This window comes from Python bivittatus, unplaced genomic scaffold (assembly GCF_059951505.1).
Source record: "Python bivittatus isolate LINGU-HERP-01145 unplaced genomic scaffold, Pbiv_v1 ctg000070_np1212, whole genome shotgun sequence".
NCBI classification, from domain to species: Eukaryota; Metazoa; Chordata; class Lepidosauria; order Squamata; family Pythonidae; genus Python; species Python bivittatus.
This window is the reverse complement of record NW_028277034.1, coordinates 1,104,508-1,126,284: the sequence shown is the minus strand read 5'-3', so window position 1 is coordinate 1,126,284 and position 21,777 is coordinate 1,104,508. Positions and strand designations below refer to the sequence as shown.

The window sequence follows — 21,777 nt, the reverse complement described above, 5'->3', positions numbered from 1 at the left end:
ATAATCCACTCTTCCACTGTAGGTATTTGTGAGTCTTTCCATCTTTGCGCATATAACAGTCTTGCAGCTGTGATCATATATAGAAGCAAAGATCTATATTGTTTCTCCAATCCTTTCTCCATCAAACCCAGTAGGAACAATTTTGGTTTTTTTTTTAATAATCACTTTAAGAATTTTTTTGAATAGCAATGCATATCTGGTCCCAAAATTTTTTAGCCTTTTCACAAGTCCACCAAAGATGATAAAAGGTTCCTTCACGCCGAGAACATTTCCAATAAACATCTGTTATACCAGTATACATTTCTGATAATTTATCAGGAGTTAAATACCAGCAGTACATTTTATAAAAATTCTCTTTTAAGTTATAATTCAACGTAAATTTCAAACCTTTGTTCCACATATTTTCCCATTGTTCCAACATGATATTGTATCCAAAGTTTTTAACCCATTTAATCATACAATCCTTGACTTGTTCGTCTTCTAAGTTCATCTGTAACAACGTCTTATACATTTTAGCAATAACATGCTCATCATTTATACAGAGTTGAGTCTCAAAATAAGTTATTTCATTAACAAATCTATAATTCTTTTTATCCAACTTAAAATGTTCAAACAATTGCATATGAGTAAACCAGTGACATGTAAAACCTAAGTCTAACTGTTCTCTTGTTTTAAAACTTGGTTCACCCTCCTCAAAATTTAATAAATCTTTATAGTTTAACCACTTCATTTCTCCCACATTTTCTCTTCTAGTAAATGCTTCCTGAGGTGACAACCACAAAGGTACATCAGGAGACAATCTTACCTTATACTTATTCCAAATCCGCAGTAAGGCATTCCTAATATAATGGTTCTTAAAATCCTTATTAACTTTAACTTTATCATACCACAAATAGGCATGCCACCAAAATCTTAATTCATAACCTTCAAGTTGTAATAATTCTTTATTCTCCAAGGTTATCCATCCAGAGCAAACAACAAGCATCAAAATACAGTTTTAAATTAGGCAGACCCAAGCCTCCTCGTTCATTGGCATCTTCTAACAATTTATCCCCTTCATGGATCACTGCCTTGTCGTGGCGAAGGGGCTTGCGTAACTCAGTGAAGCCATGAGCTATACCGTGCAGGGCCACCCAAGACGGACAGGTCATGACAGAGAGTTCTGACAAAATGTGGTCCACCGGAGAAGGAAATGGCAACCCACTCCAGTATCCTTGCCAAGAAAACCCCATGGACAGTGTTAAAAGGCTAAAAGATATGACACCGGAAGATGAGCCCCTCAGGTCGGAAGGTGTCCAATATGCTACTGGGGAAGAGCGGAGGGCATTTCCAAGTAGCTGCAGAAAGAGTGAAGCGGCTGGGCCAAAGCCAAAAGGACGTTCAGCTGTGGATGTATCTGGAAGCGAAAAGAAGGTCCGATGCTGTAAAGAACAATATTGTATAGGTACCTGGAATGTAAGATCTATGAACCAAGGCAAGCTGGATGTGGTCAAACATGAGATGACAAGATTGAATGTCGACATCTTGGGAATCAGCGAATTGAAATGGACGGGAATGGGTGAATTTAATTCAGGTGACCATTATATCTACTACTGTGGCCAAGAAACCCTTAGAAGAAATGGAGTTGCACTCATAGTCAATAAGAGAGTGGGAAAGGCAGTAATGGGGTACAACCTCAAAAATGACAGAATGATCTCAGTGCGTATCCAAGGCAAACCATTCAACATCACAGTAATCCAAGTCTATGCCCCAACCACTGATGCCGAAGAAGCTGAAGTTGACCGGTTCTATGAAGTCCTACAACACCTTCTAGAACTAGCACCAAAAAAAGATGTCCTTTTCATCATAGGGGATTGGAATGCTAAAGTAGGAAGTCAAGGAGTAATCGGAATAACAGGCAAGTTTGGCCTTGAAGCACAAAATGAAGCAGGGCAAAGGCTAACAGAATTCTGTCAAGAGAACAAGCTAGTCATAGCAAACACTCTTTTCCAACAACCCAAGAGACGACTCTACACATGGACATCACCAGATGGTCAATACCGAAACCAGATTGATTACATACTTTGCAGCCAAAGATGGAGAAGCTCTATACAGACAGCAAAAACAAGACCAGGAGTTGACTGTGGCTCAGATCATGAGCTTCTTACTGCAAAATTTAGGCTTAAATTGAAGAATGTAGGGAAAACCACTAGACCACTCAGGTATGACTTAGATCATATTCCTTGTGAGCACACAGTGAAGGTGATGAATAGATTTAGAGGATTAGATTTGGTAGACAGAGTGCCTGAAGAACTATGGACGGAGGTCTGTAACATTGTACAGGAGGCAGCAACTAAAACCATCCCAAGGAAAAAGAAATGCAAGAAAGCAAAATGGCTGTCTGATGAGGCATTACAAATAGCTGTGGAAAGAAGGAATGCGAAAAGCAAGGGTGAAAGGGAAAGATATAAGCAACTGAATGCAGATTTCCAGAGAATAGCAAGGAGAGATAAGAAGGCCTTCTTAAATGAACAATGCAAAGAAATTGAGGAAAACAATAGAATGGGGAAGACTAGTGATCTCTTCAAGAAAATTGGAGATATCAAAGGAACGTTTAGTGCAAAGATGGGCATGATAAAGGACAAAAAAGGCAGGGACCTAACAGAAGCAGAAGAGATTAAGAAGAGGTGGCAAGAATACACAGAAGAACTATACAAGAAAGATCTTAATGTCCCTGATGTCCATGCTGGTATGGTCACTGACCTTGAGCCAGACATCCTAGAGAGTGAAGTCAAGTGGGCCTTAGGAAGCATTGCTAACAACAAAGCTAGTGGAGATGACAGTATTCCAGCTGAGTTATTTAAAATACTAAAAGATGATGCTGTTAAAGTGCTGCACTCAATATGCCAGCAAGTTTGGAAAACGCAACAGTGTCCACGGGATTGGAAAAGGTCAGTTTACGTTCCAATTCCAAAGAAGGGCAATGCCAAAGAATGCTCAAACTATCGCACAATTGCACTCATTTCACATGCTAGCAAGGTTATGCTCAAAATCCTACAAGCTAGGCTTCAGCAGTACATGAACCGAGAACTACCGGATGTACAAGCTGGGTTTCGAAGAGGCAGAGGAAGTAGAGATCAAATCACCAACATTTGCTGGATCATGGAGAAAGCACGAGAGTTCCAGAAAAACATCTACTTCTGCTTCATTGACTATGCAAAAGCCTTTGATTGTGTGGATCACAACAAACTGTGGCAAATTCTTAAAGAGATGGGGGTACCAGACCATCTTACCTGTCTCCTGAGAAATCTGTATGCGGGCCAAGAAGCAACAGTTAGAACCAGTCACGGAACAACCGATTGGTTCAAAATAGGGAAAGGAGTACGACAAGGCTGTATACTGTCACCCTGCTTATTTAACCTACATGCAGAGTACATCATGAGAAATGCCAGGCTGGAAGAATCACAAGCCGAAATTAAGATTGCAGGGAGAATCATCAACAACCTCAGATATGCAGACGATACCACCCTAATGGCAGAAAGTGAAGAAGAACTAAAGAGCCTCTTGATGAGGGTGAAAGAGGAGAGTGCGAAAGCTGGCTTGAAACTCAACATTAAAAAAATTAAGATCATGGCATCTGGACCCATCAATTCCTGGCAAATAGAAGGGGTAGAAATGGAAGCAGTAACAGACTTCATTTATTTGGGCTCCAAGATCACCGCAGATGGAGATTGCAGCCATGAAATTAAAAGACACTTGCTCCTTGGGAGGAAAGCTATGGCAAACCTAGATAGCATATTAAAAAGCAGAGATGTCACCTTGCCGACAAAGATCCGCATAGTCAAAGCTATGGTTTTTCCAGTAGTAATGTATGGCTGTGAGAGCTGGACCATAGCTGTGAGAGCTGGACCATAAAGAAGGCTGAGCGCCGAAGAATTGATGCCTTTGAACTGTGGTGCTGGAGAAGACTCTTAAGAGTCCCCTGGACTGCTAGGAGGTCAAACCAGTCAATCTTAAAGGAAATCAACCCTGATTGCTCATTGGAAGGACTGATAATGAAGCTCAAGCTCAGATACTTTGGTCACCTAATGCGAAGAGAGGAGTCTTTGGAAAAGACCCTGATGCTGGGAAAGATTGAAGGCAAAAGGAGAAGAGGACGGCAGAGGATGAGATGGTTAGATAGCATCACTGAAGCAATGAGCATGAAACTGAGCAAACTCAGGGAGGCAGTGAAGGACAGGAAGGCCTGGCGCAATATGGTTCATGGGGTCACAAAGAGTCGGACATGACTTAACGACTGAACAACAACAACAATTTATATTTCATTCTTGGTTTTTTTGCCTTGCCAAATGAACTTAGATATATCTCTCTGCCACAGTTTAAACAGTAAATCTGTAGTCAAAATTGGCATAGTCTGAAAAAGAAACAACATCCTAGGCAAAACGTTCATTTTAATCACTGAAATTCTCCCCATGAGACACAATTGTAATTTTTCCCATCTTACCAAATCTTTTTTCACTTCATTCCAAATTTTGCCATAGTTATTCTGGAACAACACACTATTTTTAGTAGATAGAATCACCCCCAAATATCTCACCTTTTTTTCAGTCCTGAAACCCGTCTTGCTCATCAATGAATCTTGATCAGGCAGAGTCATGTTTATAATTAACATTTTTTGTTTTTGTTTGTTTATTTTAAAACCCACCAGTGAACCAAATTCCTTCAGTTTCTTCGTCAAATACTCAGCAGATACCAGAGGGTCTTGTAGTATCAAAATTAAATCATCAGCAAAAGCCCTCAATTTAAAAACCTCTTGTTTAATCTTTAAGCCCTTTCTTTGTTCATCCCTTCTAATGTCTCTATTAAGAACTTTGAGAACCAAAATAAAGAGCAAAGGCGACAAAGGGCAACCTTGTTTTGTTCCTTTTTGTATATGACATGAGTCAGTTAATTCTGACTTAATTCAGTTTATTGTGAATCGCCCAGAGTTCCCCATTGGGGGGAGATGGGCGGTTGAAAAAATTAATAAATAAAATAAATAAATAAATTCTTCATTCACAATAATACTAGCCTCCTGAGGCGTATATATTGACTTTATTCCCTGTATAAAATGTTCTCCAAAGTCCATACTTTCCAAAACTTTAAACATCCAATTCAAATTGGATGCTTTGGATGCTTTCATGCTTTGGATCCAACTCAAATTGGATGTTTGGATGCTTTCTCTGCATCCAAAAAAATAAGAGCCGTTTGACATTCATTATGATATTGTAAATGTTCTATAATCTCCAGCATGACTCTAACATTATCTCTTAATTGTCTTTTAGGCAAAAATCCACATCGATCATGATGAATAAATTCCTGCAAAATATTTTTCAACCTTTCTGCCAACACTGAAGCAAATATTTTATAATCATTGTTCAACAATGAAATTGGTCTATAATTCTTAATTAAAAGAGGATCCTGTCCTTCTTTAGGTAGAAATGCAATGTTGGCTTCCTTCCATGAGTCAGGCATTGCTACACCCAGGAATATGGAGTTCATCAATCTTTTAAAAGGTAAAAGAATCTCATCTTCAAAACATTTATAATATATTGCAGGTAATCCATCAGGTCCTGGTGCTTTTCCTAGTTTGGTTCTCCTTATGGCTTCAACTATTTCAAAAGTAGTTATAGGACTGTTCAATATTAATTTCTGTGGCTGTGAAAGTTTTGGTAATTTTTGCTTGTTCAAATATTCATCAACCTTTTCTAAAGAAATTTCTTGTTTTTTATATAAGTTAGAAAAGAAATTATGAAATGCTTTTTAAATTTTTTCATTGTCCAATAGTTCCACATTTCCTTCTTGAATTTTAGAAATAATTTTCTTGTCTCTCTCTTTCCTTAATTTATACGCTAAGCATCTTCCTGGTTTATTTGCAAATTCAAAGTGTCTCTGTTTAGCATATCTTAATTTCATTTCAGTTTCTTTCACAATCAACATTGAAATTTGTTGATGTAGTAACTTGAGTTGATAAACAGTTCCTTCTCCTTCAACTTAATCTGATCTAAAATCATTTGTAATTTTTGCTGATACTTTTTCTAAAGAATACGATTATGATAAATAAAATTTCCCCTCATAACCGCTTTACTGGTACCCCACACTGTTTTTAAAACTACATCTTTATCTAGATTGATCTCAAAAAAGTCCTTTAATTTCTTCTTACAGTCCTGCACAACACTTTCTTTTTGCAAAATAGATTCATTCAGTTTCCATCTAAAAGACCTAGTAAATTTTTTAATTATCATACTTACAGGATTATGATCTGAAAAAGTCTTTGGTAAAGTATCCACTGTAGAAATTTTATTTGCCAAGTCCATTGAAACCCATATCATATCAATTCTTGAAAAAGATTTATGTCTCTCTGGATAAAAAGTAAAATCTTTTGCCAGTCCATTTTTATATCTCCATGAGTCCATCAGTACCAAATTATCCATTAAATCAAAAAAGGACTTTGGTAATTTTCCTTGCTTGATTTTAATTTGCTTTTCAGATGTTCTATCAATTAATGGTTAAGCAACTCCATTCCAATCTCCCATCAGACACCAACTTTGGTACAAGAAAGCTGACAATTCATTCAGAAGCTGCATAAAAAAATTGCTCATCATCATTCAGAGCATATACTCCCACAACAATCATTTTAAGTCCACGAATCTCCACTTCAACAACTACATTATCTACCATAATCATCTGTTAACAATAAACGTGGTTTCAAGTGATTTTTAGCATATAATACAATTCCATTTATTTTCTTCAAATTGGCTGAAACAAATTCCTGTCCCAAATTATTTATCAAATATTTTGTATCTTTCTTCTTAATATGTGTTTCTTGCAAACAAATTACATCATATTTCAATTTATTCAAATAGTGAAAGACCTTTTTTCTTTTCTGTGGAGCATTTGCCCCATTTATATTCCATGTAAGACATTTCAAAGCCATCTTTATGCAGATGATTCACCAGTCTTTAGGAATAACAGCTGTCTCTTCCCCATATGTAACCACATCCATTTGCTTAGTTCCAGATGTATCCTGTTCCAAGTTGGTTCCAAATCTGGCTAAAAAGTCCTTAGCCTTAGAAATCAAAGTTAATTTAAATCTTTGTTGGTGGTAGGAAAAAGTTATCCCTTCCAGTTTTTCCCAACAAAAGGGAATTTTGTTTTTTTTCAAAACATTTGTCAGAAATGCATATTCTTTTCTCTTCCTTAAAATCCTTACTGGTATTTCTTTGAGGACCATTATATCCACACTTTCAATATTAAGTTTAGAGTCAAAATGCGCTTGCAAAATCAAATCCTTTTTCTCCTAGAGAACTGTACCGGCACATCTCTTGGCTTACCATGTACAATTGCATATCTGGAGTTTATGTGAAAAACTTTTTCTATCTCATCCAACATTTTATCTTCTTCCCAGTCAATTAGTTCTGCCATGGTACATGTAATCATATTTGTTTTCTTCTTTAACTTCAGGGATTCCCCTAAGCCTCAGACAGAACTCTCTGTCTCTCAACTCCAATAATGCAATTTTGTCCAGTTCTTTTTCCCTTTCATTTTCCAGCAAGTCTATTATTAAGATTTTTAATCCCTCCTTCTAATTTCTTCTCCATTATTTCAATTTTCTGATCAATTTTTTGATCTAACCTTTTTTCAAGTTCAAGAAACTTTAAATCAAGTGCTTGAGTAACACTTTGGATGATCATTTGTGTTGTTTTTAATGTATATTTTTCAAACATACCTTTTATCCAGTCAACATCACCAGAGCCACATCTTGTTAACTTTCTGGTGGCCATTATCTTTATTTCTATCTTCTTTCCCCCCCTTACTTAGAAGGAGAGAGAAAAAGGCTATTTCTTCCTTTCAGTAATCCAATAATCCAAATATAATACTTTGGCTCCCTCTTGTGGCCCAAGATAGTATTCCCAACAATCAAATGTAACCAGATATCCACAACTAGAAACAAAGCAGAAGGAGAGGAAATCTACAGCCAATCACAGCGTAGGAAAATCAGCATCTAAAAATAGAACACTCCAACTCCACAGGAAACCACTTATATAAAAATCTTCCTTTTCAAGAACAAAGGTAAGGTATACCTAGAAAAATAGTCTCCTGAAAATATACAAAACTTTCTACAGCACTTTAAAGCTTCAGAGTTGTGTGCTCATATTTCAATCCTTCCAATCCTGTACAACACACTTAGAAATCCCAAAAAATAATGAAAAGCCAACCAAGAGAAGTATTACTGTAATGGGGATAACCTCTTTAAATTCTTTGAATAATAAACAACAAAGGTGATTTTAGAAGTGGGGTGGCCGGAAGTAGTGTCTCTTTAAGGAGGCTTTAAGCGCGGCTCTGACAAACTGTTCCATCCACTTCCCAGCTGGTTGATCACCGTCCGATCGCATCCGACAAACGTTTGATAAGCTATAGCAGTCCGGAAGACAAGAGGTCCAATTCAAGGCTTCTCCCTGCCTGGAAAATGCTTCGTGTCCTGGAAAAAATTCCTGGGACACCTGGGTAACCACGCTTATAATTTCGGATTCAGCAGAGCTTCAGCCGGAATTAACCTTCTGCCATTGTTCCTCCACCGGAAGTCCTTTGAAGATGTTGTTTATGGTTTCATTATTTACTGCTTGATTGTGTGCCTGAGATTACCAGCAGGCACACAAGCAAGCAGTAAACAATATCCTAATCAAGGAACTACCAGAGGAACAAAACAAACCCCCCACCCCCACCAACACTGGCAAGGCATGCCAGAGTATATAGAGAGCAAATCCCATCCCATTACAGCACTGAAGATGTTACCTAGCTGGGTAATGAAACGTTTGCAAGAAAAGAACCAAGCTCAGAGAACTCCAAGAACTCCACAGTTCCTTTGGGTGCTAGTAACTTTTTGATCCTCTTTTCATGGTTTTAGAATATCAATCTTTTATTAACTTATAATGTTATATCCTTAATTGTTGTTGTTATTGATTTTATCCTGTTGTACTGTTCTCTGCTGCTAGCTGATTTTGTATGCTTCTCTTGTTATAGCACAATTTAAAACAAAAAATAATTTAAATAGCCCAACTTCAGTGCAGGTTCATATGAACATTTCAAGTTAAAGTAATTGAATTTCCAGCATCTGCTTAGGTTTTCCTCACTGTTACCCACCAGGAAGACCTCAAGTTCCATAATATCAGTGAGCTGGGTGACATGATGCCCCACACAGATAATTTTGATTTTATGAAGTTGAAGAGGAACCAAAAGCACTGTACTTTGTTTTTTCAGCAAGTCTGCCTATTACTTTCTTCCAAGACTGCAATATAGTAATCAACTATACACATTCCTGATTAACAAGGGCCATTGAAGAGTTGTTCTGCATAATATTGGGTATGGTACATATTAACCATCTAGAAACTAGAAGTGTGCAAAATAGTTTGTGCACCAACTGGTTTTCAGATGGTTCATGCCCAGAAAAAAACTGGGAGATTTTGTTCCAGGTAAGGGCCCAAACATGATTGTTTTGGGTGGCAGAAATGTTTGAGCAAGGTGGGCATAAGAACAGGAAAAAGCTAAAGACATCAGCCATGACTAAGGGGAGGGAGAACACTAGGAAGAGCTGGTAGGCAGGATGGACTAGAGAGAGATGTCACACTGGGAAGACAGGGGAAGGGAGCGGGACTGTACACCAGTAAAATTATTCCAGGTTCTCTGTATGTTTTGCTTTAGCTGAAGCCTGGAGCAACAAAAACATTCCAGATTTTGTTTCTGCCTAGCTGCAGCCAATCCAGACTGGTTCATCAGAACTTCTATTCTGAGCCCAAAGCAAAATACACTTTCCACTTTGTACACACTCTTCATGTAACAAACTCTTTCTGAAAAAAAAAGAGTGAAAAAGGGAAACAAATATATCTTTATTGTAGATGTATTATATCTCCATTTGACAGTAGAACATTCAGCTATTTGACCAACAGTGATTAAGCTGAAATAACGGACCAAAGACAGGTCTTGAAGAAGTGCAAAATTTTCACTCTTCCCAAACATCTCCATACTTATTAACCTTGGCTGGAAAAAGAAGAGAAAAAAAAAGTCATGCACATAAGACCTAATCCTGCAGCCCACTTTACCAACAAACATTAAGAACAGGATGGACCGCTTGCCAAAACAGCATACATTATTGTGGCAATGTGCCAACACTACTGTATGTTTCTACTGTATAGCCATTGCTTTCACTAGGTTTAAAACATCACTACAAGTAGTCCTCACTTACCAACCACTCATTCAGTGACCGTTCAAAGTTACAATGGTGCTGAATAATGAGACTTGCAACTGGTCCTCAAAGTTATGGCTATGAGCATCCCCATGGTCACAATTATGATACGGGTGCTTGGCAACTGGCGAGCATTTATGACAGTCACAGCATCCTATGGTCACATGATTACCATCTGTGACCTTCACAGCCAGCTTCTGTCAGCAAAGTCAATGGGCAAGCCAGCAGGATGTCACAAGTCATGGTGACGTGACATTGTGCTTAACAACATGGGCAATTTGCTTAACAACCACAGCTGGAACTGACGTGGTAAGCTGGCAGGTCACGTGAAGTTTCACTTTATGACTGCACTGCTTAGCGACAAAGTTGCCGGTCCCAACTGTGATTGGTAAGTGAGGACTACCTGTACTGTATCATATTTAGAGAGGTATGAATTGCACTGGTTCTGATACTGGGGACAAGTATCAGAATCTGGTACTATAATTCTGTTTTATTTGCTTGTCTAGATGTTGTTGCATATCTGCTGAAACATATTTGGCTGGTTGAGTTAGGTTTCTACAAAATGCTACCATTAAGTTGAAGACATACACCAACATGTGGAAGTGTAGGTAAGGAATGTTCTACAAATCATACTGCTCGGTCAGTCCACTAATATATTCCTTCCTCCATCTTGTTTCATAGTAGCTCTTGTATGAAAAAATGCCTGAAAGTATGTACTAAAAAGATAGAAGACACTCAATTTCTCTTTTTTCCTCAGATCACATTTTCTTTTAAGTAAGAATAGTCTGACTAGCTTGCCTATTTCATTTCTTAATTTTTCTATAAAGTATCATTTCTAATAAGAAAAACCATCTCAAGATTTGGTGCCAAGCTCAGTTTCCTTCCAGCAGAATGATAAACAGAAGAAAACAAAAAGAGCCTCTGCATTCATAAGTTTTTCTTAAAAAGTTGTTTTCAAATATACAACTGAAAGAAAAAGATCCCTGGCTGATGTCAAACTGATGTCTCTTAAAAGGGAGGGCTTTCCATTTTCCTTAACATGACGTCCTGCTGACCCATTTTGTTAACCTCCCTTAAATTACTTTCTTCTTACAGAAAACATTTTTTTCCTTCCTAGCCCAAGTGAGTGCCATTCATCTCTCCCAACTTGCATGCCTGAGTTATTTATTAGTGCTAAATCAGTAAGATTTTTAATCTTTTGGGTAAGTTGAACATCTAGTCATTCCTCTTTTGCTCATGTTACCTATTTTTTTTCTCTAATCCTCTAAATTCTCCAGTTTCTTTCACGCTTTTTTAAAATGTCAGGATAGATCATAAACTAGTTTTTTACTATTAATTTCCAAATCTTGGAGGGTTTTATGGTGCAATAAACCCTTTCTTTTTTGGTTTACAGTAAAATCTTGATTTATGGGCTTCTTGGATCAAGGTTTACATACTTAGTAGTTAAGTTCTCCAGACTTTAGGAGATCAGTGCCAAGACACCGATCAGATTTTCTGCAGAGTTTGCCCCATGTCCAGGGCAATACCTTAGTATTGACTACTAAGTATGTAAATCATGATTTAACAGAAGACAGTTTAGCAGACTTAACATATAACAGACAAATTTTTGCTTGAACTTCACTACCATTTGATGGACTACTCTTAATTAAATCAAGATTTTACTGCAAATACCACCATTTACATCAATTACATAATCATGGAAATAATGTCAATTGATAAAAATAATGTAAATTTGGATTTGAGAGACATTCAGATTCAACAGGCACCCTAATGGTCTCTTAAACTGGGTATTTATTCACCTGCATAATAATAAGGATGGGGCAAATGGAAACAGCATGTACAAGCATTCTGTTCATTCATAATTTGGACTGTTAAGTCTTATTTCATATTTTAAATCAGTCTTCCAGATTGGACTAGAAGATTTCTTAGCAATGGTCAAGGTGCCTCATGAATTCTGAAAGTTCAAGTCCCTCCAGATTGTGGAGTGCCTCTATGAAAAAGTAATGTGCACGAACAGCCATCGGCTTTATTATATAATCCCACCCACCCTTTATAGAATACAAATATTTATACTCTTACCTACCAAAGAGAGAAAATTCATTTTCACTGCTTTAGTTTGGCCATCAATTAATAGACCTTACTTTACATATGTTTAATTGTATATATTTATTTGTTTCTGTGGGAGTAGGTATGGGCCATAGTCAAAGTAGAAAGAAGCAATAATGGAACACAACAGCCAAAAACAAAATTGTCCAGTGCATGGATTTATATTCCTATACTTCATTTCACAGGCTGCCAGTTATCATAAAATCAGCCTTATATAGAAATATTTAAACCCATGTCCTCTCTATAGATAAAAAAGGAAAGCATGCAAAATGTAACATGCAATAAATAAACATCTTAGCTGTAACAATAAAAGTGTAAATGAAGTATTTAAGTGTAAATTACCAGCCAGATTTATACAATTGTTTATGAAAAAAGTTGCCTGGGAAACATGACTTAAGTCAACCTTGTTTGCTGGTAATAATCCAATAACTTGATTTAAATCAAAGTGCCTTGAGTGCTTGTTCTTTCTTTTTTGATTTGAGGTCTCTGTACCAAATAATGCAAGGTATACATTTGCTTTATTGGCTACACAGATTTTTCTATATTAAAAAATGCTAAAACTCTACAAGTAACTTTAAAATGATGATCCCAACAAAAGGAAATGATGTGTATAAAAATAAGTAAAAAAAGAATACTGTTTCTTGTTCATGGCTTGGTGTATTCCAAGCACAACTAAATACATAATTAAATACAAGACTTTGGGTCCTTAGCACAATTGCTGCAATGTTGCATTACTATGTTCCCTACTGAATATTTACCTTTCTCCTTTACTGGGGCTGGGGCTGCTGGAGATGCAGATTTCTGCATTACTCCTGCCTCATATCCTTCTCTGTTTCTGCTCCTAAGTTCTTCATATGTGATTCTTTTCTTTTTCGGAGCTTCTTCCACACGTTCAGGCTCTTAAAGCGAAGAAGAAATACCCCCCAAATAAATTAATAGGTCTTGCTGCACATGGATGGAAAGTATATACTGAAAAGTATATTTATCAGTCTTTATGATTTCAGCAAGAGTTTTGACTTTGGTGGAAATTTAAATAGGCATTATTGAAATTATAGTTGATATAAATTCAAATGACCTACCCCGTGTCTGATTTAGAATGTTCAACATAACATCTATACTGTATATCTCAATGCTGACCAAAATTCAGAAGTTGCATCAGTTTCCATCTGATTTTCAAAGCAGCAAATTTCAAAGAGGGTACATGAATTGGGAATTCATGTCATTTTTATGGTGTCTATTAATGTGTTGGTTTCATGGCTTGGCATCCCTAGGCCTGTGGGACCACCCTCTCTAATCAGCTCCAGCCCAATCAGTTAGATGTACCAGGGAGAAACTGCTGCAAATGTTGCACTTTCAGGAGGTTCAGGGAGCCGAGGCAAGGAGGTGCTGCTTTTCTGCTGCAGTGCTGAAACCGTGGTGCAGCCTCCCTGTGGAGATCAGGCTCTTTGCCCTTGAAGCCCAAGCTGTTTCAGAGAGCCTTTCCATGATTTGATTTGATGTTGCCAACTTTCTCTGTTCTTTTTTCTTTGTATTATTGTACTGCTGTGTTTTTATTTTTCGTACTATATATGTTTTATATTTTATTTTTTCTGTGTAAGCCACTGAGAGCCATTTGGATTGCATTACTGATTACTGAATAGAGATCAGTTTAATAAATAAAAAATAAATAAATGTGCAATCTAGTAAACAAAGTTGATTAAATATTTCTGCCTATATAATGTTTGAGTCAGATGTGTTAAATGTTACTGCAGTGTGTAGTTCTGAGTCCACAAGCAAATATTTTCATCTTCCCAGCAAAAAGTTCTCATGCAATTCACCTATAAGCTTATCCTTATCCAACCCTAAATATCAACCTTATAAGTCAATTCAAACTGATACTAGAATTGACAGAATCTGCAAAGCAACAGGTGCCATCCAGTGCTGACTGTCTCTTGGGGGTGGGGCAAATTCCTCCTCCTCCTACAGTCTCTGTATCTGTTCAGGAGAGTTGGAGGATCCTCTGGACCAAAACTGGGGAGTATAAGAGGATGCAAAAGGAAGAGAGCAAAAATAAGTGCGTTTAGAAGACTGCCTCCGTGAGATACATTCCATTAACCGATAATCCAGGACTAAAAATGCTTCACACGTACACATGCCAGTTGTCCCAAGCTTTCTGAAATTCTTTTTTCCCAGCCAGATTTCAAGACCAGAAGTTCCATAGTCAAGGAGGAAAACCCAAAGCCCACTGATGAAATCTCATGGGCAGAATTGGCAAGAAGAGAAAGGACTAACTGTTGCCAAATTTTAGACATATGGGAATCATGTTTATTAGTGCAATACAACTCCCTAGTTTTCCTACTTATCATGCACTGACACTTCAAATCTAAATAAGCTAAAGAAGAATCTAAGTATTAACTACAGGAGTCTAAGTTCTAAGACAAAGGCTACCTTGAGGGATGCTGTCTGTAATTCCACTTGGAGCAGACTCATTCATGGAAGAGCTAAATGGGATTGTTTCATAAAAGCTTGGAGACTCTGGCACATCTGTCGCTGGAGCCCTTTCAGGGGAGGAGGGTCTTCTTGAAGGTTCTGAGTGTTGTTTTCTAAGTCTGTGGAAGAAGAGAGATTGCAAGCACTCTTCTTGCAGTAGGAAGATTAAAGGGGCTAACTTCACTGTTGAAGCAGATGAAATTTTCATTCAACTCAGTAGTTCAAGGGAAAAGAGAATTGTTCTCTATCCTCTGCCATAGTTTTTATACTATTATTAAAAGGGAATTTTGTATGTGTGGGAACTATGTAAAGGTTAACCACAAAACTATGTAAAGGTTAACCACAAAATTCTAACCGTGTTTTCAAACTCAAAAAACTTGGTCATTTTACAAAATGTTTCTTTCTAATTCTTATACTATCATCTAATTTTTTAACTTATGTTTATAGGTGAAGAAAATACACACACACACACACACACGGAAAACATACATAAGCAAAAAGGAATCAATGACAAATTAGCCTCCCAATGCACACTTAAACAGATGAGAAATTTGGTTACACAGGCTAACATTATACTGAAAAAAACAGCTACAAGCATCATAAGCCTATCACAACCATTACTTCTGAAGTAGTATAAAAGAAGCATGCTTAATTTTGAGAAATTAAGGTATATTTGAATTAATCATCCACAACATCTTTAGCAGAAAGTTCTTTCTATTCTTCCATTCCTAACATGTTAAAAAGTTTCATATTTTTCTCTATATTTAACTCAAAACTTGTGTTAAATTTTAGAGAATAACACCTTAAGGACATACATACTAAGCTGAATGTGGTTTGTTTGGTTTTGATACACCAAAACACAAACTGGGTCAGTGAATAAGCTGGGTATAAAGCACTAGAATACAGTCTGAAATTATGACATTGTTGGCTTACTGACTCTAATTATTTTGACTGCCAGAGAAATAAGCCATTAATACATAAATAGTCTTCACCCAAAAATTGCATTCCCACTGTCTATACGAATGTTTTCCAACCTTGGTAAATGGACTTGAACTCCCAGAATCTCAGCTGGCATGGCCAGTGCCGAGAATTCTAGGAGATGAAGTACACACATCTGGAAGCCACCATGGTTGGGAAACCCTAGTCTGTTTCTTAGTTCAGCACATAAACAGCCTGGGCCTATTCAGTTTTACCATGCTATACAAGCACATTGTTTTAATACTTATTAATACTTTTAGTTAAAACCAGTTAAGAATCTTGCCCCAGTTGGACTTGATGGCACAATCCTTCATTGTAGAACAACAATACTAGATGTAGCCTTCTACTCAAATTCAATTCAAAATGTTGTTGATGACCCACAAAACCCTTTACTGCATAGAACCAGGTTACATCACAGTTTGCCATACTTAAACCTGCCATAAGAAGATTGCAAAAACCATGTCCCACCCCATATGAGATGAGGGGGACACGGACCAAGCAACAGGCCTTCTCTGTTGCAACTCCTCTGCTTTGGAACTTCTCGTCTCTGAAGTTTCAAGCAGCCCTTTCCTTCCTCACATTTCATAAAACTGTTAAAACAACACTATTCCACCATGCTTTTAACCAGGAATGAATGTTTCTGGATGGGCATCTGGGGGACTTTAATTTTATGTCTTTAAAAAAAAAAGTATTTTCACTGTCATATTCTGCCCAATTTGTGGATTACAAATTTAAAAAATAAATAATATATTTTTTAACCACAAATATTTTAATAAATATTTTCCAACCACCCACTCTCTCAAGCAAGACTACCTTTTGGAGGACTGTGAATAAATGTCCAATGTTTTCATTTGTATATATTTTTAAACCCACAAACATGTTTTCTGATTTTAAAGAAAAGGCAAATGTACATAAATACAATCAATATTATCCACCAAGTCCATTTTGTCCCAGTCTAAAAGAAAATGTCAATTTAATATTTTTAAAAGTCTCAGAATTCAAGCTGATACCACTCATATGTAGAGCACGCTCATTTTCTGAAGACATATCATGAATTATTGCAACAGAAAAGCAGCATACAGTGTCACCCTATTATTTTAAAGCGGGTTTCCTTTCTAGAAATGAAAATCAAACTCAATAAAAATTCTTACTGTAATTCATTCTTCATAATTTCTCCCAGTGGTGAATCCTCTAGGTTCATAAACTTCTCTTTGCATACATTTATATAAGATATCTTCCCAGCAAACCATCCACAGATGCCTGCAACTTATTTACAAAGGAAGGCAAATACTGTTTTAAGCTGTTTGACACTATGGCATTTTAAACAAAAGAATATAGTTAAAACAGAATCCATGAAAATCACACACACAAAGCCAAATAATCTCTTGCTTAAAACAAGTGTTTAACTTTCTACAGCTTTTTTCTCCACATTTCTTGATAACACACACAGGTCTTATAAAACTACTAAGTAAAGAGGTCAGCAACAGAAAACTCAGATTTGCCTATTTTAATACAACAGAGTAAATTATCATTAACTTTTAAGCAAACACCTCTATTTTCTATCTGTTGTTCAGCAAGATGGTGATATCACTTGGTGAGATCACTATTACAAGTCTAGAGCTGAAATTCTTACTACAGTTTAGGTTCATAGCCAAGTATACATGGATAGGACTATAGCTTTCCTACTTTTCCTATTTGTATCTCTATTTTTTTTAGAACTTAAAGAAAATGAGAAACATATATATTCCCTTAGTTTACTTGGCATACAGTCTGAGACCACTGAGTACATGAATGTCTTACCAGGTGATACAAATGATGACATGTCTGACAACTTAAGTCACCCAAATGCTGCAATTTGTGTATTTGTGTTAACAGTTGAAATGCAAGCCATAATGGTGGCATTTGTGTGGTGTCATTGCACATGTATCATTTTGGGGTCAGTGCTTATTGCTATAGACCAGGGTTCTATATTGACCTCCAAGGGTTGATGGGACTACACAAGGGGTTGATGCTATTCTTATTATTCATAGTACTATTAGCTAAATTAGTATTTAATAAAATATTTTCATATAATAAATGTTTAGGGGTTAATGAAGGGGTCAATGAGTTGAAGAGTTTGGGGACCCCTGCTATAGATACTGTTTACACAGGTCCACTTGCATCTAAATTTTGAACCTTGATACTACTGACCTATTACATTGACCTGCTTCCCATGCCACATTTCTTACATCATTTGTTAAAATGCACAGAATATTTCCTCTCTCATTAAATAACAATGGCAATCCTCACCCTCAGCTATGATCCATTAAGTACAACTGAAGTCTGATATGAATGCAAACTCACATGCCATTTTTGGTACAGCGCCAAACTTTGGATGAGGTGTAATAATTCCTGATAATAAATATTAAGAGGGGAAAAAAGTAAAGTTACTATACAAAAACATTAAGTAAAAAAATGACCAGGCAATTATTTCACCTTCAGCATGTATATATCACTTAGGTTCATTTTTTCCCCCAACTAGGACATGCAATAAAAAGGGCATAATTAGGGATTTGCAAAATATGTCAATCTAGAAATGGAATTCTTCTCCAGAATTTCTAAACACCATATATCAGTTAAGATATCTAAATTGCAAGGTTTTAATAATACTAATACTCAAAATTCTGAGGTATCAGTTCCGTAACATATTCATATTTTATGTGGATATTTTTAAAAAGTACATTATTTTCTTCACCAGCTTTTTAAGAAAAGAAAATTATATAAAACAATGCCACAATCAAAAGCAGTATATGAAGGCAAAATAATACAAAGGAAAAATTATAAATGGCAGACTTTCAAATTTAAAGGTACTGGGAACATACCTTTACGAATTAATATATGAGTGAGCGCTATGGCAAAACTTGAAAAAGGCAAACCTAAGAGACAAGAAAAAAATTAACATTTGTGGGGAGGTAAAAGTTCAGTATATTCTAAGCAACAAGTGCTAAACGTGTTTAGGATGGTACAAAACAGGATTCTTTCAAATCAAAACACTTTCAAGTCAGTAGTGGATTAATTATTGGATTTAAATCAAGGGAACTCATGTACAAATCTTTCTCTGACCAAGTTCATTAGATGACCTCTACCTAAATCAAATTACTTCACAGAGTTACTGTAAGAACTTACAGTTCTTAAATCTAAGCTTCTGGAAGCTGCTTCTTAGCTTCTAGAAGGAAAGATGAAATAAAAATACAACATACAAGCTGGATTCATACATTTGCTGAGCCATAATGTGGCTTAATTCTGGTTATCATGATATGGGAATCCAGTCACTGTAGCCCCTCAATAAGAGTCTATGGCTTAGCATATGTACACGTTGGCACAAAGTGTGGAGTATGAGATACATAATTCAGGATTCCTTGTACTTCAACAGTAGAAAGTAGAATTAAATCCTGCTTCAAATGAAAAATTGTACCACCATCTCCTCCGCTATTGCATAAATTCTAGGACACATATATTACATTGCCACATGGGACACTGAAATATTTTCACACAGCCTTGAACCTACAAATATTTTATAATTGGTATTAAATTTTTCACCCTCTTGGAATCAATTTCTCATGTCTTGAAAGAAAATTCTGTAAAACCAATGGATCATAGATGTGTGAATTATATGGAAGTGTTTCCCCCTGCCCCCAACAATTACCAGTAATGTTACTAAACTGTGTAAATTTGCATGAGCTATATTATTTATAAAATCAATTACTGATTATTTGGCAAAAGGTGACATTGCTCAGCAAAACAACAAATAAGCACAAGCAAGGTGTATTTTTTGGAACATTTTACTTACATCTGTATAAGAAGCTCTCTCTCATGCATTCTTGGCTTACTCTGTATTCTTCTGCTGTGAGTTCATATGATTTATCTAGCTTGTACTTTTATTAAAAAGAAAACAAAAATAAAATATTAAGAGTTTGAAGTATCTCAGCTGTAATAAATATCAGCAACAATAAAACAAACATAAATGTTTGCTGTTATTTTATACTTAAGATTAATTCAAAAAACTTATAACCATGTTCATGCTTATGTAGATGTCTGCATCCTCCAGAGAAAACTGGAGTGTGGAATTATGACACAATTTCTATTTCCTCCCATTTGCTTTGTATACATATCCCTGTACAATACCTGTACACTTTCAGATATATGCTGTGATAAATGTATTAGTATGCCACAGAAGCTGCAACCATTCTTGATACAAAACTCTTTTAGCCAGACTTTGGGTAATTCTATACTAAGAAAAATAATAGAGAATATCCAAGAACAGCATTTTAATATAGTCTGTATTCCAAGGACATCATCATTAGTTTCAGACATCCAGTGCCACTTTTTATTTGAACAGTACTGCCAAGCGTGCTGACACTTTTGAAATTGAGTGTTCACAGTACACCAGGGAGAGGGGAGTACATTTCATGGCACTGCAATTGTCTATCATAAAGACATTCTGTGAAGTCCTTGGAAAGACATTTCTCACTTTGTAGCACTTCATTATTCTTTGGGTGATCAAAGCTTCTATGCAGCTGACTGGCTAACATTTTTAACTGTTTGCAGTAGTAATACACATTGCTCCAATAAAACCCTTAATACAGCATTCTTGCTCAGGTAAGGATTATATCACATAAAGAGTTGTTTGATCTGCTGGCTATTTATTTTATGCTACTCTGTTTTATAGGGGTTTATCCTGTACTGCCACATCTTACTCTAAAAAGATTTAATATCAACAGTATTTATTTATTTATTTATTTATTTATTAAACTTGTCCCCGCCCATCTCCCCCCAATGGGGGACTCTGGGCAGCTTACAACATATTAAAACAATAAATAAATATACAGTTAAAATTTATAAGATGACACATTTACAAAGAATACAGGGAAAAGGAAAGATCCAGGAGGCCGATGGAAGCAACACCAGGCCTCTAGGGGGCTAGCCAACCCCACATCTGATGACCTCCCTCCCCACACCAGGCCAGATGGCAGAGCCAGGTCTTCAAGTCCCTCCGAAAGGCCGAGTGAGGGGGCCTGTCTCACCTCCGAGGGCAAGATGTTCCAAAGGGCAGGGGCTACCGCAGAGAAGGCCCGCCTTCTGGACCCCGCTAGTCGGAGTTCTTTTGCCGAAGGGGTCCGGAGCATGCCCTCTCTATGTGATCGGGTGGGACAGGTTGAAATCGTGGGGGAGAGGCGGTCCCTCAGGTAACAGTAAATATAATTCTTATGGTTAGAAATTAATCCTATAAATTTTTACAATTCTGCATTACTCATCCTTATAACACTGATATTAACATGTTATTCTATACCTTAAATTCTTATTCCTGGGTTGGTTGTAATTCTAGATGTTTTATACTGGTTTACAACCAAAACAAAGATCGACTGATTCACTGTCCTAGAGAAGCCTGTATGTTTAAACCCTTTTAAAGACCGGTCTGCATAAAGTTATCCACCAACACAGGAGCACAGTAGGTTTAGCTGCTATTCGCTCGCTCTAAAACTATGAAGCTTGGGATTGCGCTGATGCCTAACCTAACTCCGCATGTTCTTTCTTCCCTTCTGGGTCCGAATGAGAGCAATCATTATCAGTCCTGGAAAAAAAAAAGCAAGAACCTCAACGTCAGGCCTCTAGAGATAATCTTCCAATTTCTCGTCCGATATGGAAGAACCAGGCGGGAGAAGACATGCTCGATCCTTAACTCCCCCCCTCGCTTCCCCGACATTGAGAAAGGTAAAAGGTACCTTGCCAGTGATCCCGTCGATGGGACCGTGGGACCCAGGGCCTCGCGGCTGACCAGGCGATTCCATAGGTCGGTCTATGGGGCAGAGACACCGGGGGGGGAAACACCTGGCGCTCCTACGCAGGGGGTCCCAGGTAACAGGGCAAAAAGCCCAGCGACCGGAACTCCGGCTCAGAAACCGGAAGGGCACTAGGTAGGACGC

The 21,777-nt window shown here is 37.0% G+C and overlaps 2 protein-coding genes across 11 annotated transcripts in view; one reads left to right on the top strand and one right to left on the bottom strand.

Moving 5' to 3' along the window:
* Positions 1-9,889, top strand: part of LOC112543033 (OCIA domain-containing protein 1-like) — a 24,361-nt gene extending 14,472 nt beyond the window's left edge. For 6 of the 8 annotated variants that reach the window (XR_015793993.1, XM_088130649.1, XM_088130667.1 and 3 more), the window contains 2 exons: positions 5,454-5,534; positions 8,390-9,889. Coding sequence is in view for 6 of the 8 variants with exons in the window: in XM_088130649.1 (XP_087986775.1) it covers positions 5,454-5,534; positions 8,390-8,397 (89 nt within the window). In the remaining 2 variants the exon portion in view is untranslated. The other 2 variants (XM_088130661.1, XM_088130656.1) reach the window with 1 other exon arrangement.
* Positions 9,887-21,777, bottom strand: OCIAD1 (OCIA domain containing 1). 3 transcript variants are annotated; one of them, XM_025177104.2, is made up of 9 exons: positions 21,577-21,776; positions 21,367-21,425; positions 19,644-19,728; positions 18,676-18,729; positions 18,158-18,205; positions 16,966-17,080; positions 14,795-14,955; positions 13,126-13,266; positions 9,887-10,056 (listed from the first exon to the last, which is right to left on the bottom strand). In XM_025177104.2, exons 3-9 carry the CDS (start codon positions 19,666-19,668, stop codon positions 10,019-10,021), a joined length of 582 nt encoding a protein of 193 aa, XP_025032872.1. In that variant the 5' UTR covers positions 19,669-19,728; positions 21,367-21,425; positions 21,577-21,776; the 3' UTR covers positions 9,887-10,018. The 3 variants fall into 3 exon arrangements, with proteins under 3 accessions (XP_025032872.1, XP_007444545.1, XP_087986761.1); XM_007444483.3 differs by lacking the exon at positions 21,367-21,425 and having other exon boundaries at positions 21,577-21,777; XM_088130635.1 differs by lacking the exons at positions 21,367-21,425; positions 21,577-21,776 and adding an exon at positions 20,878-21,247.

Coding starts and splice junctions, on each gene's coding strand:
- OCIAD1 (XM_088130635.1), bottom strand. CDS start 20,979: ATGCTCCGGACCCCTTCGGCAAAAGAACTCCGACTAGCGGGGTCCAGA. Junction 19,729..20,877: donor GGAACATCTTGCCCTCGGAG/GTGAGACAGGCC, acceptor TTTTAATAAAAG/TACAAGCTAGATAAATCATA. Junction 13,267..14,794: donor TACAGACAGCATCCCTCAAG/GTAGCCTTTGTC, acceptor CTTCGCTTTAAG/AGCCTGAACGTGTGGAAGAA.